Source organism: Ixodes scapularis, unplaced genomic scaffold (assembly GCF_016920785.2).
Source record: "Ixodes scapularis isolate PalLabHiFi unplaced genomic scaffold, ASM1692078v2 PGA_scaffold3__209_contigs__length_174095766, whole genome shotgun sequence".
NCBI lineage: Eukaryota > Metazoa > Arthropoda > Arachnida > Ixodida > Ixodidae > Ixodes > Ixodes scapularis.
In genome coordinates this window covers 15,664,711-15,682,972 of record NW_024609868.1, presented here as the reverse complement: position 1 = coordinate 15,682,972, position 18,262 = coordinate 15,664,711, and the positions used below count along the sequence as shown (strand labels likewise).

At 48.6% G+C, this 18,262-nt stretch overlaps 1 protein-coding gene across 1 annotated transcript in view; it reads left to right on the top strand.

The window, feature by feature from the left end:
* The first annotated feature begins 3,296 nt into the window (after positions 1 to 3,296).
* The window catches only part of LOC115326785 (neurogenic locus Notch protein), a 117,441-nt gene continuing 102,475 nt past the window's right edge, over positions 3,297 to 18,262 (top strand). The window contains exon 1 of the mRNA XM_040206844.2: positions 3,297 to 3,693. Within this exon, the coding sequence (XP_040062778.2) occupies positions 3,615 to 3,693 (79 nt within the window). The 5' untranslated portion in view covers positions 3,297 to 3,614. The remainder of the gene's footprint in view (positions 3,694 to 18,262) is intronic.

Genomic DNA, 18,262 nt, shown 5'->3' with positions numbered 1-18,262 from the left:
AGCCGTACGAGGCGGAGTACTGCGCGATCTGGGTGCGACTTGTGCGTCCATACAGGTTAGTGCATGGTGTTTCTTACCTTCCAGTTCGCGCTTTGTTTAAGCTGCTGACGAATAATACAATTAACTTTTTTTCTATTCTAGCGACAATGGAACAGCATCTACACCGACGGCAAACTCTAAAGTATGCAGCAAACACTTCACCGGAATTGAGAAGCGGAATGCGGTCGCCCACCTAAGCCTACCCTTGGATGTTTCCATCAGCCTACAGTGGGAATCGCGTAACGGCGCGAAAAAAATCGCCCAGTTATTGTCAAGCTGATTCAGAAATAAACGTACAGAATTACCACAGTCCACTCAACGCCAACTACATTTTTTGCGGGCGCGCTTAATTTCGTTAGCGGAGTACGGCGCTCCGTGACATCCACTTGTCCGTCGAAACGGACCTCCTTCACGTCGTACACGCGGCCAGATTCACGAAGGAGTTTTCCCTTCTTCATATTGGTGCCAGGAAAGAAGCATTCTAGATTCGTAACCGCCTTAAACCCCGTCATAATCACCCCGGGGACACTGTCCGCTGTGTTGCTCATCGCCATTGCTTCCCCCCGATGATTCTGCACCGGCTACCGAAGAAGCTTTCCGGATTCGTAATCGCCCACTGTCCTGTGTGGTGTTCGTTGCTATTACTTCCCGATGATTCTGCGCCGACGGCACCGGCTACCGAAGGAACTTTCCGAATTCGTAACTGCCTTAAATTCCTTCGTAATCACGACGGGGACACCGCCCGCCGTGCTCTTCATCGACATTGCTCCCCGATGCTCCTGTGGCGGCTACCGCTAGGTCGCGGCGAACAATAGGCGACCGCCGTGACACGGCCGGCTTGCTCGCTTCCTATACAGTGTCGACGATAGTCACTTCAAGACAATCGGACGGAATCCGGCGTGTTTTGGGGAACATGTAGAAGAGAGCAGCTTTTTTGCACAGCTTCAAAGCAAATGAACTATTCTGTCCCCACACCCTGGACCCGACCCTATCAGCTATTTTTCGCGAAGACCCGGAACACAGCCGGGAAGGCTTTTTGGAGATTATCTCAACGGAAATAATCCTCCAAGAACGTCGAACTGCCTGCGTCGCGGGCTGCTTGACGTTCGCTCTCTTCGTTCGTGTCCTGCGAAGGCCGAGCAGGCTACGAGCCCTGGTATTTTCTGATTCTCACAGTGGAAGATAGCACACAAAGGGTAAGCATCATAAACAGGCGAATAAAGTAAAAACTTCCAAGAAAAGCCGACGAACTCCGAATGCAAAATGCTGGTGGGGAGTCACGCTGACCGGGTTTCCACAGCTCAGGCGGGTGCCAGAAATTTCTGGCTGATAGGGGTCGCTCGATTCGCAAAATGGCGTCGGCCAGAGCGCTCTTTTTGCAAAGGTCTATAATCCCACCGACGCGCCGGTCATTATCCCTAAGCGGTAACATCCCGAACACTCCCTCTGCCAGTGAACAGGAAACGAGACGCCGTCTTCACAGTTCTTCGTCCGCCGTCACTAATCCGTAATCCGTAGATTTCCAGGAGGCTGAAGGTCGCTTCTCTGCTCGGGAACCAGGAACGACGGAGGATCCCACTAAAGTAAAGAATGCACTGCCCAGCGCCCCTTCTGTTCATGGCGGACAACTGTCGGTGCCATTATCCAAGTCAAAAGAAGGTTAGATCGACAAGCACAAGGGAGTTGTACACCATTCCGATCACTCCGGTAACGACACCCGACCCTTTGCGCATGCATGGTATCGTAATCGGGTATCATGATCAGAGGCATCGAAACGATCCACTATATATTCGTTTTCACATTAAAAAAAAAAAAAAATGTGCGCATTGTTCATGCGCCGCGCGAAGTAGTTGTTCTTACAAGATTTGGTTGTGGGAGGAAGACGCGATGCTTTTGGCGTTTGAAGGATGTACGTCTAGATAAGATAACATATATCGAATCTAAAATAAAAGCAAAAGTTAAATTATAAAAAAAAAAAAAAAACTGCGTTCGTCATTGAGCATGGTAGTGTACAGCCCTTTTATGGTTTATACTTGCTACCTTTTCTACTTCCACGTGCGATTTCCTGTGGCTGGCCGTCGCCTTCGTCTGTGCCCCGATTTGTTTACGGAGCCGCATTTTAAGAACCGGGGAGCCCGTAAAGGAACGCAGGAATTCGGAGAAACGCCCCGAGGTTCTCGTCCGATGCGCTCCGCCCTTGTGAGATTTGGGTGGGTGGAGCCGCGAATTCTTCGGCGATTGCCGGCGAGTGCTTCGAGAGGCGCCAGCCGTCATCGCGAGGCGCACTCTGTTTTATTCGCTCCACGTATGTATATAGCTGACGGCCGGCGAAGAAAATAAATGTACACGATGGAGCAGCAGACGATGAATAGGGAGTATGAAGAGTTGCACTGGGAAACGGCACGGAGACACGCAACTCGAAGATGGCGTGCAATTCCTCGACGCCCAGGCAGCTCGAACCGCTGGGGACGAAAGGCCTGGCAGAGAAGTTCGAGCCATGATTGAAAGATTGCGCTGCCTAATGACAACGTGCGGACGTCGATGCGGCCTGCTCATCCGTCCGGCACGAACAAAAAGCCAATCCCACGCCTGCAGAAGAAAAAGTACTGAGCAGCACAAATACAAAAAAGAAGAAAAGAAAGAGGAGACTACAGCCGGTAGGCAGGCACAAGCCAGTCAAGGCAGTGCCGGTCGCCGGAGCTATCAGGGGAGCCAAGTGGCCAAGCCGGCCAAAGCCGTGAAAGGAAAGCAGAAAGTTGGCAGGCAGGCAGGCAGGCAGGCGGCGGGGTGGCGGAGAGCCACACTGGGAGAAACACCCCACAGAGCCGCAGAAGCAAACGACCATTTGAGAGAGGAGGCTTCCGTCCCTGGGAGGGGAGAGAGGGCGGAAAGGAAAGGGAACCACCTGGCAGACGACATTCCTCCGCGAAGTCACGTGACGTGCGTCATTCGGCGCTCGAAGGAACTGCCGCGCGCGAAAGGAAGTAGTTCCCCGATCAAATCGGTTTTGAAGTTGTTTAGAGGCGCAAGAAAACATCGCGTATGATACAGGTTCTTTTTGACTAACTATCTGCGATGTATATCGAGAGGCTAAACGGCGTTTCTTGACGTTTCGAAAGTTTTGAGGCTGGGTTCAAAATCCTCTCGCGGCGGTGGTTCGCGTTTCGCGTTTAGCGCGCGCGCGGAAGAAGAAGGAGAGAGAGGAGGAGGGGTGCGCTGCGCGAGGGGGTGATGGGGGGTTCCCAAACAGGACGGTTCTCTTTTCCAGTGCAGTGTTGACGGTGCGACTGTCTGGTGGACTGGCCGTCGACGGACCGCCAACAATTGTTCGAGTGAACGATGCGGTGGTGGTGGTGCTTCTCGTGAGACGGTACCCGAGGCAACAAAACAGTGGTCGCCGTGGTTCGTCCGTGATCGGAAAGTGCTGCGTTCATGTGTGCCCTCCTCTGGATTACCTGCTGGATTACGGCGACGACGGCCACTCAAACAATGACAGGCCGCTGGCGGTGACCCCCCCTCGAGCCGTCGAATCCCTGTCGCGACGCACGGATTAACGAAAAAGACTTCGCTCCGAGATGAAACCCCGGAAAATGCGACTGGCCCTCGGGCTCTGGCTGGCCCTTGTGGCCGTCACGATACCACCGACCGTGCAAGGTAAGCGATCCACTGCCGTGCAGCTTGCTTTTCCTGTGTGTATGTACACAATGTTGCTTCGATATTAAACGAGAAAAACGTTGGTACCAGACGCATCCCGTGGTCCAGTAGAGGATGGAGATAGCATTTTTCCGTGAAGACAGTCGCTTTGAAACATCAAAAGGAACACAACCCCGCGATACAAAACAGAACGCCGAAAGCCATTTATATAGTGTATGTATATAAAAAAAAAAAAAGATTGACATAATTTCATTTATGTTCTTCGTCGTTTTCTTTCTCCAACGTCGTTTGTTTTACGTTGTATAGTTTGAGTAATTGTGCGTTAGATCACAGTTCTTATACTTTTCTTCACAGAGAGGCCACGCTTGTGCGGGAAAGCGTGGTATATTGAGGCAGCTGCAGAGAGAAGAGATATCGGTTGGGGACACCACTCCAGAAAGACTGCGCCTTATCCTTATCTTTCCAGCCGACCGATCAAACAACGCGATCGAGGCACCGAGGAGAACCAACACTGAATCTTGACTGCTCCGACAAAACAAGCGTCCTAGTCTACCCGGAATCGGCGATGAGAATGTTAATCACCCTTCGAAAGCGCCACACATCCCCGTGCGCATCACCATCGAAAGAGAGAGAGATGGTTACGCTTCGTGGAAGCAGCGAGTGCGAATAACCACTCCTCTTCCCTACACTAAAGAGTCGCATCACCCGCGTCAAGAAGCGCTCGCCGTTCCGTCGTCTGCACAACCACCACGTCCATTCTTCGTTCCTTCGAAAGGGACAGTGGAAGTTGCGGAACGCTGGTCACTTACTTCCCCGGTAGCCTCATCACCGTCCATTGAGAGCAGTCGGGCTGTGTGTTTATTTTGAGCCGTTTAATAAGCCGAGGCCAGCGAATCGTGCGTCGCCGCCGTCGGAAGAACGGGTCGTCTGCTAGGCCTACGCCGTCGTCTGCTCCGCGCGAATAGAGGGCGTCGGAAGAGAGGCATCATTGTTCTGGAAGTTGCGCTAGATCACTTCTTGGGGGTTAAATGCTGGGCCCCAAGTTACGGATGAAGGAAGCGGGAGCGGCAAATAATGGCTAACGAGGAGCAACCAGCCACGGAAACGTTTTATTGTTTTCGTGTGGCAGCGAGCACGGAGTCCCGAAAGAGAGCGGTTCGCGTCTTCGGTGGTACTGTCCCGTACGTTAGGCCTAGCTCCCCGCCAGCGCTGGTTCGTTGACAAAAGGGTTCCTCTCCCGGGACGCGCTTTGGTGCGAGCAAGTGGTTCCGAAGCCGAAGTGTTTTTTTAGTAATGTTGCTGGTCTTTGGACGCTTTAGTTCGTCCGTTACGAGTTCTTGTTGCGAGGCAGGTTGACATGTTGTCGGTTGTTATGGTGCGTCAGTTAGTGGCCTCACACACGATAGTCGAGTAGAAAAAAAAATAATTATTGGCCTTACTAGCACCACACTTAATACGCGCATATTTTTTTAGAAATACATTTTATCAAAACCCTTGCCACTCGATTACGATTTGCTAGTCTTGTCATTCGGCGTTCCCTTTTGATAAACAGAACGTTCAATCGAGGGCATTATTTTTTTCGCTACCGAATACGTCAGGTTGCTGCTAACGTGCTCAAATAATGAGCACCATTTTCATTTGCGCGCCAACAGAACCCTCCGATACAAGGGTCTTTATACGTCGCGTGTGCAAGATTTCCGAATAACTTTTAATTCACGCCGTTCCCCACTGAAGATGCATGTCTCATAACAAAGTTATGTCAATTTTAAAAGAAAATTGTGAAAGCGTCTCTATTATGCAACTTACCTAAAAAAAAAAAAAATCAATTAACAATCTTGCCAACATATCACGCAAAAGCCTGCGGAACGTTAGAATCGGTCCCATCAATATTTACGAAATCGCTGTGCCTCCCTTTTCAATGTACGGCGCAAAACGGACAGCCTTCTCCAACAGGCAAAACATACGCACCAGTCTTCCTCGAGGTGCGGTGCAATCACAGTAACGACAACTTAAAAACGAAAGGGCGTGGCCATTCATGAGCCTCTTGCTATCAGCCAATGAGATAAAAACCCCAACTGTTAAGAACAATCTGGGAAGCGATCGCGAAGCGACGTCATAATTAGCCACACCTTGGCCATCTTTGTTTTCCCCTTGAAGAAGAGTGCTGTCCTAGATCTTGAATGCCAGTGACGCTACTCTCCGTGTGCTGCAAATTGAACCACGAAAACGGTTAGAGGTCGACCGCTCATTTTTGCTTTAATATATAGATGGTATCGTTAATAGTTGGGGTGCGATCAGGCATAGAGTCTCAGCAATGCGTGCATGTATGTTGCACAGCAATATATTCCAAACATTTTCGATCTTCCTTTAATAACGATTAGACTATCTTGTAAAGTATCCGCTCTATTTGCAACTAAAATACGTTTGGAGCGTGATAAATAACCGCTTGTTTTTCTCGCTCAAAAAAAAAAAAAAAAAAATAGTGCGCATTATTTTTGTGTTACGTGAAGAGGTTATCACAAGATTTGGTTGTCGGACGAAAAGACGATGCATTTGGCGTTTGAAATGTGTACGTCTCGATAAAGTATCATAAAGCTAATCTAACATGCACCTCCATATATCTTAATTCAAAAGAGGAAAGAAAAAAATAGTAACGTTCGGCAAGAAACCAAGATTTCTTTTATTTTAATGATTATTACGGTTTTTGAGGAGAACACGATCACATGTAGTAACAAAGCTGATAATAAAGATATTAATGATTGGAGTTTATGGAGCACATCGTGAGGCAACATGGGCGCAGGCATTTATGGATGCATTACGAACACCCACCACGATGCATTGATCTTCTTTCAACCAGTTCCGCCAAGGCTTCTGCCACTGGCTCTTCATGGCCGTTGGAGAATGATAGCGCTTGTCCTTCTCATTGTCTGAACTGATTGAAAGAGGACAGATGATATGCGTTCGGGTATATATACCCGCAGGGAGTGCTAAAGCTCCTCCAGTCGCGCTGTTCAGATATTCTACAAAGAAACGCGTTCGCCGCAGACATGGTTACAGGCACTGGCGTCGATACAAAGAGGAGAAAGACTTATTTCTGACACGCCTGCTCGAAGCACGTTTGCTTCATACACGTGTGTGCTTGGAGCATGTCTGCACACAGTCTTTTGTATGTAGTATTAGCGGTGGGACAGGGGCTATACATGGATGGATTTCGATGACTAAGCCCTATGTAACGGGCGGTACCTAGCGCCACCTAGCCTAAGTCTAAAAAGGCAACCATATGGTTTTCTCCCCCTTACTATCACCTGGCAGTGATGGATATCACCAGGAATGACTGAATCCATGGCGAAGCGAAGGGTAGGACGGGTAAGAGGAGCCAATGCTTTCCGGTGTGGCGATCGAGCAACTGGAGATGCAGATGCATGCATCGCGATCGAGCGGCCAAGATAGGGTGCCGACGGGATTGGAACGTACGTATACTGGGGCGTGTGCGCAAATTAGCCGCGTCCTAGAGCGTTCCCTACTCTGCGATCGTCTCCGTAAGAAGGCGCTTCGTAGAGTCGGTTAATTAATGTACGTCCGCAAAGGAAGTACAAAAGTACGCCTTGAAGACACACTTATCGATGCCTACCGACACCCAATTAACTGAAACCCGATCGCGAGGACCCGAATATATGCCCAGAAGCAGATCTTACAGAATAGAAATCGGGAGATGCACTAACGTGAGAAACGAAACGGCCTCATTTCATTGGTAGCCATCGGCAACGTAAGAAATACAGGGAGTTTGGACCGTCTTATTATCGCCGCGACGCCAGTAAAACATCGTGGTTAGTCAATAACAATGCCGAAGAACGAATCACAAAGCAAATATCGCTGATAAATCGTAAATAAACACCTTTAAGGCAATCAATCTGGAGCTCCACAAACACGGCGGAAGTAACGCTTTATTTAATTCTAGCTTTTTGTTTTTCCTCCACAACCTTGAAAGGCCCCACGTTCGAGTTCCCGAACCGTGTGTTCGAAAAGTAAACGTTCTTAATCGGACGACCCCCCTCATCTCGTAGGTCTCTCAGTCGTAATAACCTAGGCATCATCATAGGGCCAATGACGGCGCGGTCGGAGATTTGAATCGCGTCGTTCCCAGCGCGCGTTGGTGCCACCGAGCCGGCGCCGATTACCGAACCCGGCATTCGGCGGCGCAGGTGCAACTTGCCCAGGCGGGGCAGGCAGGAAGCCTCTCCGCGAGGCAGCTGGGCCACTCGCCTCGCTCCTGGGGGACCAGATGGCGCCGGGAAGGAACCCCGACCGTGTGAACTATGGGCGCGGGACGCGCCGCGGGAAGGGAGGCCCTCCCGGGGGCTGCCGTCCCCGCGGGCCGCAGTCGACGTCATGGTCGCCGATGTCGTAGTAGGGCCTCATCGTCGCGCCAGAGCGAGAAACAAGCGACGCTTCTCGCAAAACGTCAAACAGAATTGTGTTGTGTGTATATTTAGAAACTTTAGAACAGCTGCAAGTTGTACACCAACAGGTTGTTTACGAACAAGAGCGCGTTTGCCAACTGCGCCTTCGCAGAAATCAGATTCTCGCGAGAGAAAGCGTCCGCGCATTGCGCAGTGGGGACAGCTGAGGTTTGAGTCGGTGTACAGCCACCGACAGATGCAGATACGTAGGGCGGCTTTTTTTATTGCAGCAGGGTACAACAGGTCTCGTCATATTTAGAATCTTTGAAACATTTCATACACCGATTTGGTTTCATCGGCGCTCATAAGTCCATACCCCTGTCGCGCAATACACTCTAAAAAAAGTCTGTGCGTCTACTTCCACGCACAACACTCGGAGAGCCAATCAGCGTAACTTATGAAGGCAGCTCAGCGAATGACGATGCCGAAACACATGTTTAGACCAAAAAACGCAGTCTGAGTTGTGACATTAAGCAATGCAAGTGTGACGTTTTGCATTGCTTAATGTCACAACTCAGACTGCGTTTTTTGGTCTAAACGTATGTTTCGGCATCGTCATTCGCTGAGCTGCCTCCGTAAGTTGCGCCGATTTGCTCTCAGAGTGTTGTGCGTGAAAGTAGACGCACAGACATTTTTAGAGTGTATAGGTTGTAAAACACACACACACACACACATGGGGCGTGGTCCTGCTTCTTGCGTGATTACGGAGTATTCCGTATAAGTTGCAGAATCAACCGATAAGAAGTAAAGGGAGTCGATCGCGACGCTGATAACGTGGTCACGCCAAAGACTACCGCCTGCGTACTCATTTTTTCCCTTCATATTTCAGTCTTGGGGATAATGGCTATTGGAAGGGCGATAAGTGGTGGGAGTGGCCAAACGCGTTCGTTTCCGACCATTCGAGTTTTTTTTTTTCCTCGTTACTTGGCTGATTTGCCAATTTCGTTTGTTATCCTGCTGTTGTAGAGAGAGCGCAGAGACAATTATAACTTGTCGCGTTTCTTCAACAGCCCCTTTTGGTGTTGCTTCAAGCCGCGGGCAGATCTTTAATGTCTGCTGAATCGAACTTGGTGTAGCTGAATCGCAGAAAAAGGGGAATAATTACTGTACACAGAAGGCATAACAGCCACACAACGCGTCAGTCTCCTCAGTGTCTGTATCAGTCTCAGTACCGTATTTTTGTTCCTTCAAAATACGAACAATCATAGGCGTAGACTTCGGGAAGGGGGGGGGGGGGGGGGGGGGGGGGGAAGCATCGGGGCTCGTGCCCTCCCCGGGCCCGAGCCGTCATCCTTACCAGGACGCTGTTTACGTGCCATGTAACGAGCTTCTAGTAGTGGCATGTTAACAAAAATAACGCACACGTTGCCTTTATTGACAAAATACATGGGAAATGGAATCCCAGCGTGCTTTCGTTAGCTTCGATCTCCAGTTCTGGCAGAAAGATAACGCCCCCCCCCCCCCCCCCCCCCCCCCCTCCCCGGTATCTGTACATTGACATTTTGGTAATAATCGAAAATATGCAGATGAATGAACCCTACTTGATCGAATGAAACAAAGTCTACGAAGCCGCCACAAGACAAAATCTTTGGCGGAGCCCCGGCTCCGCCAAGAATCTTGTCTTCTGGCGGCTTCGTAAACTTTGATTGATTCGATCAAGTACGCTTCATTCATCTGCATATTTCCGATTTTTTCTCTTTGGAAAAAACGTATGATGACGAAAGTGCCCGTGATATTGACATTTTGTTATATATATATATATATAGTTGACATGGCAACCCTCTTAACGTTATATCTCTGGAGCCGTTCTCCGGCATGACAATATAGGCGTGTAGTAAGTTGCAATATAGGCGTATAGTAAGTGACAATGGGGCCTGGGTGGAGCGGGAGTTCGTCTGCTTCCTGCGCAGGGGTTGTGGTGACGTCAGAACGCCGAGCTCTTATTGGCTCGATTGGAAGGATAAAGGGTAGACCTCAAGACAGCTAGCATTGAGGTCTACCACTATCCTTCCAATCCGAGCCACTCGGAGCTTGGCTTTCTGAACCCCTGCGCAAGAAGCAGACGAACTTGCGCATAGTAAGTGACAATAGCTCTAAAAGAGAGCGACGTGCCCACATTGAGAACGGTTTTCTCTATCCATGCTCGCCTCGGAGCCATTACCCCGGCGGAGTAGTTGACCAGAACAAGGGCCCCAAAGAAGGCGGACACTGATTGCTGTAGCAGAACGGCATCCTCCTTTGTGACGCCGTGGTCTTTGTGCCGACGCTTAGGCGGGGGTGGCAGCTCATTAGTGTCTCCTGCGCCTCCGAGACGACGCTGCTAATGGGCTTTCCCCGGCGCTTTCTCTGTTCCTCCGCGGACGTCGGAGACGGCTTGGGTATACCTGCTCCGTTTATTTTGCGATGACATTTTTGAGAAAAAGAAGCCCTGGCAGCCTTAGGAAACGCAAGATGTGATTTCTTGTGTTCACACTTCTTGCTTCGGGATTTGAGGCTTGGTAATCTGATCAGCTGATGCAGGATTTTGACTGGCTGGGAAGCAGGGTGGATACGAATCATGATAACAAAATCAGGTTTATGTAATTATGTAAATCATAATTATGTGAAAAAAATCACCCTGTTACAAATCGTTCTCCTTTTTTTTCATTTCCTTTTTTTTTAGTGCAGTATTTGGGCGCCCGTTTCCGGGTTTCGTGGCGTCGGCGTAACCGCGCTAAATATAGCGGAAAAATTAACGTCATGCGGCCTCAACACCACATCAATTCCCCGTTAAGTTTAGCGGGGAAAATGACGGCACATGACTTGGCGTCACGTCACCTATGAGCAAATTCTGTTTCTCTGCTAGATTTAGCGGGAAAATTGAAGTCACGTGACCTCAACAGCAATTCTATTCTCCGCTAATTACAGAGGAGGGGGAGGGGAGGAGAAAGAGAGGATACGTACCCTCCCCTCCTCCTCAAGAGCTGCGTTCTAATATCGCGTTACAGGGATTTGTAAACGTCTTTCATTTTTTTTCTTTCTCACTACGTTTTTTTTTTTTTTTGTTTGTTTTTTGTTTTAGACAAGGCCGGCAGATTGATTCTTCCATCTACCTAATGACTGAGAGCAGTCTCGAACAGAAATTTACCGGAGGGTAATTGCATCGTAAAGTACAGTTCACTTCCTAACTTTTTAATTCTTGATATCAACCACGCCATACTAGAACAAAAGCAGCGTGATTTTTCGGTTAATGAAACATATCTATTACTCTAATACTTCAGTAAATCGAAACAGATTCCACTTTGCGCTTATACTGGGTGCTTCAGCGAAGACCGACCGACAGCAATTCCTGAAATTAGAGTATTCGAGGTAAAAATATAATTTTCTCGGGACCGTATTATACTCGTAGTAGAAAATGCGCGATACGTAGTAATTAGTTCAATACTTAATTAAAATAACTAATTATATTTTTGATTAGTGAAACTAGACGTATGGTTCCAATTAGAAACTTACTGAGCGCCATGCAAATCCATTAAATTAGACACTTTAGTAGGACTTTGGGCGCGTGAGAAGTGTAGTAGTGCGCTAACGTTACCACTCGTGGAGCAGGCACAAGGCTGGGGCTCTGATACGAGACGGGAAAATCGCGCGGTCGCCTTATCGCAACCGCTAGCCTTGTCCCTGCTCCACGAGTGGTAACTTTAGCGCACTACTACACTTCCCACGTGCTCAAAGTCTTTCCGAAAATTACTGATTTAGTTTTTTTTCGATGACGCTCAGCAAATTTCTAATTAGAACTTATGTCTATTTTTTACCAGTTAAAAAGTGAATTAGTCATTGTTAATTAATTAACGAACTCATTAGTAAGTATCGCGCATTTTCTGCCGTCCGCCACCTCGAGTAGTGCGGTCCCGAGAAAATGATCTTTTTATCCGGAATACACTAATTTTAGACATTTTTGTCAGTCTTCTCTGAAACATCCGGTATATGCGACGACTTCATGGAAACAGCTTCCGCTCCTGTATCTTATTTCTTTGACAGACAAAAGGTAAATAACAAAAGCAAAAGACGTGGCGGGATCTGCCACGCCTTGAGCTTTCTACGCTTTCAGTCACTACACACACACACACAAGCAAGGAAAACACCTGTGAGTTCACTTTACTGCAGAACGCAGAGATAGCCAACTACGGCGAACAATACAAGCATCCCAGTCAATGACGAAGCTCGGAACAGAAGTAGATCTGAAAAGTGAAACGTCACGCTTTTCGTCCCTGTGCACACCACATTTTCTCATGACGCAATCATATTGCGAGCTTCGTCATTCGCTGGGATCCTCCTATTGTCTGCCGTGATTGGCTGTCTTCCTGTTCTCCAGAAAAGTTAACCGATATCCCCATTTTGCTTTAAATAAATAATAAAGTGATCCAAAAAAATGTTGAACATTTAATGATGATGCATGCTGCTCGGGTCCTGGGGATTATTAGGGTGAGGAGGACGACATTCCTTTTTTCTTTTTCACGCACTTATGACTCGGTTATTTCAGTCATTAATGATGTTTCAAAAGTAGTTTATTCAACTACATATGCCAGAATTATTGAGGCACATCTACTTTCTTTATTGTAAAGGTACGGGAATAGTGCTTCGAATCGAATTGCGCAGTGTCAGTTCCATAGTTCTAATGCTGCAGAGAGAGTATATGTTGGATTTTGTTTTACTGCGAATGATGTTAGTGATTGCTGCACCATTCAATTGAAAACTGTTTTCAGAATTTCTACGTTACTGTCTTAAGAAAAATTATACTTATTTTTATTAAAAGCAATTTGATCTTTCAGAACGTGATTTGCGCTCGTGAAAATGCTTTAGTGTCACTCGAGATATATTGAATAAGAAATTCGACAACAACAACGGCTATGGGGAAGCTATACGTGCTTGATGGACTCGGCTTCGAAGTCGCACTTCAGTAACCAGCCATTTTCCTTGCACCGACGATCTCATCAACACGAAGACAACATTCACTATTGCTTCGACCCGAGTTCTTAGGAGCACCATGTAGCAAGTGACGCTGCTGACGCAGAGACCCTAAAGCCCCTCGATACTTTCTATAGAAGTAACGACAATCATCACGCATATGACGAAGCACGTTTCGCGGGCACAAAGTGGCGTCTTTCGATACTGCTATGCGCCGCCGTTCGCGCTTTCCAAAGACCTTCACCGCCACGCTGTCGGCGCTTCGAAGAACGTTGGTACTCGTAAGAAGCACGGAGATGTATCTATGGTCGCGGACAGCTGAAGGAACGCCAGGCGTGCACGTGGTTCATCATGTCCACGCTTCTTGTTCCGTGATTCGTTCTTCGGCATTCTTGCCCTAGTAAGCACACTTTGTTCCGTGAATATCCTTAGGCTCTCCAACGCTGTGGGATGTCCTATGAACGTCCACAGGGCATCCCCAGAACTATGGCCCATCCTTAGGACATCACCCGAGCGTGTCGGCTGATGAGGCACTTTCATTGGCTGAAGAGCAATACGGAGGTGTACAGATCTCTTGGAAGACATTAGGATGGCAGGTTGTGTCACTCATCAAGCGCCACCCGTAAAGTCTCTAATCTTGTCCACCCCAACGTTTTTGGAAGCGTGAACACGTGAGAGGAGAAAAGAGGCTTGGGTGGAACTTGGTGGAACCGAAAACGCCGTAGTTCCGCTCTCGGGGATAGGTGCAGTCAGATAAACATCGGGGGAAATTGCTCGCTTGCAGGGTGGTTTTACGGCTGTATGGCGTCTCTCTCTTTCTGTCGCCGGAAGTGGACGCCTCTCGCGACGACTTCCGGTCACGTGGTTCCTCGCGTTGGTCGGCGTCATTCGTTACCGCTGCAATCGGAGCCCGCACTTCACGGAACCCCGGTTTTACAACTCTCGCGATCACACGGGCGCGGGGGTGTCTCGAGGACGTGACGTCTCGTGATGTCATTACTCGCGTCAAAAAGGGCGTGCGTGGGAAAATAAAATTGAAAGAAACCGGCCGGTAGTTTACCTTGATAAGGAGGCTAGGTACGTCGGAAGAAATTTTTTTTTAGAGCCATTGGGGAGTTTTCGTAGACCGTTTTCCCTCCTCCGCTACTCTCCCCGGAACGAAGGCGCCACTACTGCGCATGTGCGACACTAGCCTCACCTGCACAGTCCCGGATCTTTTTGCGGATTGCAGAGAACGTTGCGGGACGGCAGAAACGATCTACGAAAACTTCCTATTTTTGCCCTAAAATAATAGCGCAGCAAGTTGCGATTTCCTGATGTAATGTTTGTTGACTTTCCTCTCTTGGTGCAAGGATGCTACATAACAAAAAATAATAATAGAGCTTTAACCGACGTATATAGAGCGTACGATGTGATACGTCAGCCGGAGTTTTGCTTCAAGCTTCAAGGTATTAGTGTTCAGTTGAAAACCAGGTCCTGGGAAGTTCTGGGATTTGTCTGAACCAGTAACTTCTTGAAAGTTTTCAATGGTATTGTACAAAGCGTAAACGTACGAGTTTGAGCGTACTCCACATCTGATTTCGTTTTACAGTTTTCGCTCTGGATCATTATGTTTACGTAAGTTGTTGCCTTGCACGATCTGTTTTTGACTGTAGGAGACAGGTACTGTACGTAATTTTTTAATAGTTATTCAAAGAGGATACAAAATGTCGGAACATTCAATGTATACCGTGGAATGAGATGACGACTATACCACAGATAGAAAAAAAAATAAGACAAATTTGAATGATAAACGCGAATTAGGGTCAAGAAAGAAAGGGGAGATGCTTGCGCTTCGCCAGGGCAGTAGTAACCTGTTAGCTAAATGCATCGCCCCGTTTCTCAATCATTAATGTTTCCGACCATTTATCTGTCTCAAGACTCCATTTATTTCCGCATACTCAATAATTGCTTATTCATTCGGCCAAACGGTCTTCTAGGAGGAGACTTCCCGCCCCAGAGCGCACAACAGCTTATTCCTCCAGAAAATGAGTATTTTCTTATAAACCATTATGGTTGCAGATTCGCTGTAATGGACGGCGAATCATTAAACACGTTTGCAAGCAGCCATGCTTCAAACGTTAGTCTGGCCGAAGCGGGTGGAACGCGCTTCTTTAGGGCACCAGTCTGGTAACCACGGGCACACCTTGGCGAGGCGTGCCCGTGGTTGCCAGCATCAAAACGGGGGCTCCCTTGCGACATCCAATGCCTAACTTTTTTTTTCTTGTCGCTTTCACTGTTTTAATGTTCACAATCCCTCACTCATATTACAGCCTCAAAGACCCATGCTTTTAGCGGTAGACTTCGTAATAGCGCGACCTCGTTTTTGACGCGGATGATGCAAACCGCGATTCGAACATGGCTGCCGCTCCCATATATCTTTATTTTTCCGTACACAATTAAAGAAACAAGAAGAAAAAAAAGAAAATTCGAGTTTAGCGTTACACTTGAAATGATTCTGTGGCGGGCGGTAGACAGGAAGCGTCACTCCCTCTCCCTTCCGGTTAGCGCGGCGAGCTCCCGCGGAGCGCCCTCTCGTGTCTGTTTCCGGAAAACGTATTTTTTTTTGTCTCCTGCTCTTTCGGTTCTTTGAGTTCTGCTCTTACAGTTATTTTACTACATACATGTTTTCTCCGCTATATCCATTTTTTTTTCTTCTTCTTAAAGCTCGCTGGCTTTTTACGTGGGTGGCCAATCTTCGCCAGTCCTCCTCACCCGCACTTTTTCATTCGTTCAACTCTCTTCGTGTTTGATGGTCGCGCACGGTTGGCGGTGGCGGTGCACGGTTGCGTGAATTCGGGCGCCGAGTCTCTCGGTCAATGAAATCGCCGTTCCCAACTTTCGAGGCTTTCTCTCCTCTCATCAGCGGTTTCTGTTGTTGTCCGCGAATGAAGTTGGCGGCGCGGCGGGTGTGTCGCGCGTACGCAGAGTAACGCGTCAGCGAAGATTGTTTCACGGCCGTGGTCCAGATAATTTGCGCCGCCTCTTTTGTGGACGCGTGGACAGACACCACCCGCTGCTCCGGTTCGCTCATTCACTGCGGGGGAATATACGAGCCAGCACCGCGGCTTGCGAGAGAATTGATTCAAATAATTGGACACTGTGTGACTTTGCGTTGTTGCTGGGGCCAAACCTCTGGAACTATGCCTACCAACTAATTCGAGTGTGCAACGCTCACTGGCGCGGCCTGGCGGTCGAAATGTGAAACAGGAAAGGGGGTTGGAGTCGCTAACAGTCTAGAGATGACGCGTTTTGTCCCTTCAGAGCGTATGAAGCGCGCGTGATCTGGCGAATATGATGCGGCTGGCACGACGCGTACGTGAGTTTGTGGGAAGGGTCGCGAGGTCTTCGGCTCTCTAATCGGATTCCGGACAGCGAACTACGGACTGTACTATTTCTTCTCCGTGACGTGGCGGGCCGTCCTCGACCAACACGGCGTCCGATAGCGGGGGCTCGGGTTTCCGAAAACCTTCGGGAAAGATGGCGGGCTGCGAGGCTATCGCCTCCTAGCGAAAGTGAGAGGAGGGAGGACGTGATAGCGGAACCGCGGAACTCTGAACGGTCTTCCCGTTGAGGCGTACACACTTCGAGGCTGTCTAAACATGCACAAGCAAAACATTATTTTTTTAATATATATATATATAAAGAAAAAGTGCAGAGGCGGGCTGTGTTGTTGGTCGGGCCCACCTTCATATCAGGCACGAGTGCTCGGTTCACGGTACGATTCTGCCCGTAGTGGATGGAGCGCAATTTCAGGGGCGTTATCACACTAAACAAAAGAAATGGGCGCTTGCGCGTTTACTTTCCCCACACTACACGCAGATAGCCAATCATTGGGATCAACAAAAGAACGACGTGAGTGAATGGCGAGGCTTAAAATACAATCAGCGCCGGGACCCTGAGTGTTATCATCGCTGTAGTATCGCAAATCCCAATTCTGGGTCGAGTTCCTTTCATTTTACTTTTTTAGCTTTTCATAAAGCGATTTTCTCGAGTGGATACTGCGTAATCGGATGAAATAATGGCACGCTTCTATTTAAATAGCTCTGCCCTCTTGGAAAATTTCCGTCTCGTGCGAGGTCAGCCGTGATCTAGTAGCAGTTTTTCAAGACGCGTTTAGGCCACTATTGGTCAGTAGTTTTTGGATATTCTTCGCTCGGTACAGACCTGCTCTTGGACAATGGACCTTTTTCAAGAGCAGTTTTGGCCCATATGCAGGCGAAAGCTCACGCGGCGGCGAAAGCTCGAACTACGTTTGGCGTCCGGAAGGGGAGTTGCACGCTACCTCCCCTTCCTCCTCGCGGAGCGAGCTGGGGAGATAGAGCAGCTCCCCTCCCCGACGTTAATCGTACTTCAAGCTTTCGCCGCTGAGTGCCGTCTTCATGTGGAAAAAAGGTTCATTCCAGCTTCCAAGCTTTTCGTGACAAGCGACTCAGAACCGCTCGTAGTTGTCGAGTTCAGCCGCGGGAACGCCTTCGTCTCCGGTCACGAATTGCGCAACGGAATGTCATTCAATGTCGTGAGAACGTCTCCGGGCTTTTTTCTTTTCCATTTTTTGCTTCTCCCCCAAGTTATAATAACCCGGTCTTAATTCCAAATAAGCTGCCTGCGGACGACGCGATGAGCGGCACCACGTGCGTTATTATTTTTATTTCTTAGTTTTCTTCCCTCTCCTTTTACACGCTTTAAAGAGTCATCTACCAGATGCCAACTCCGCATTAAAAAAAAAAAAGTTTGTTTCTCACGTTATTACCACGCGGGTCTATGTTGCCCAACATCTCTCATCCTCTGGCATCTTTATCTTATTTTTCTTATGGTACTTCTCTCTCACATTTTCTGTTTTAAGTTATTTCGTTTATCTTGCACTGCAAGCTCAAACAAACAAAAAAAGAAACTATAACATATACAAAAAGGCAACGAAGCTGGCTGGAATTTCTTTTCCCTCGAGCGCGGGAAAAGAGGCGGCTGGTGGTGGTAGGCTGCCGAAAGGACGGTGGCGAACTTCTCGAGTGTCTCGCTGCTGCTGCTGCATCCAAGATGCGCTCCACATGTGGTCGCCAGCCCCCGAGGGTTGCTTCCTCGTCGTCACTGGGGACAGGAAAGCGGACACCGCGTGCGCTCTG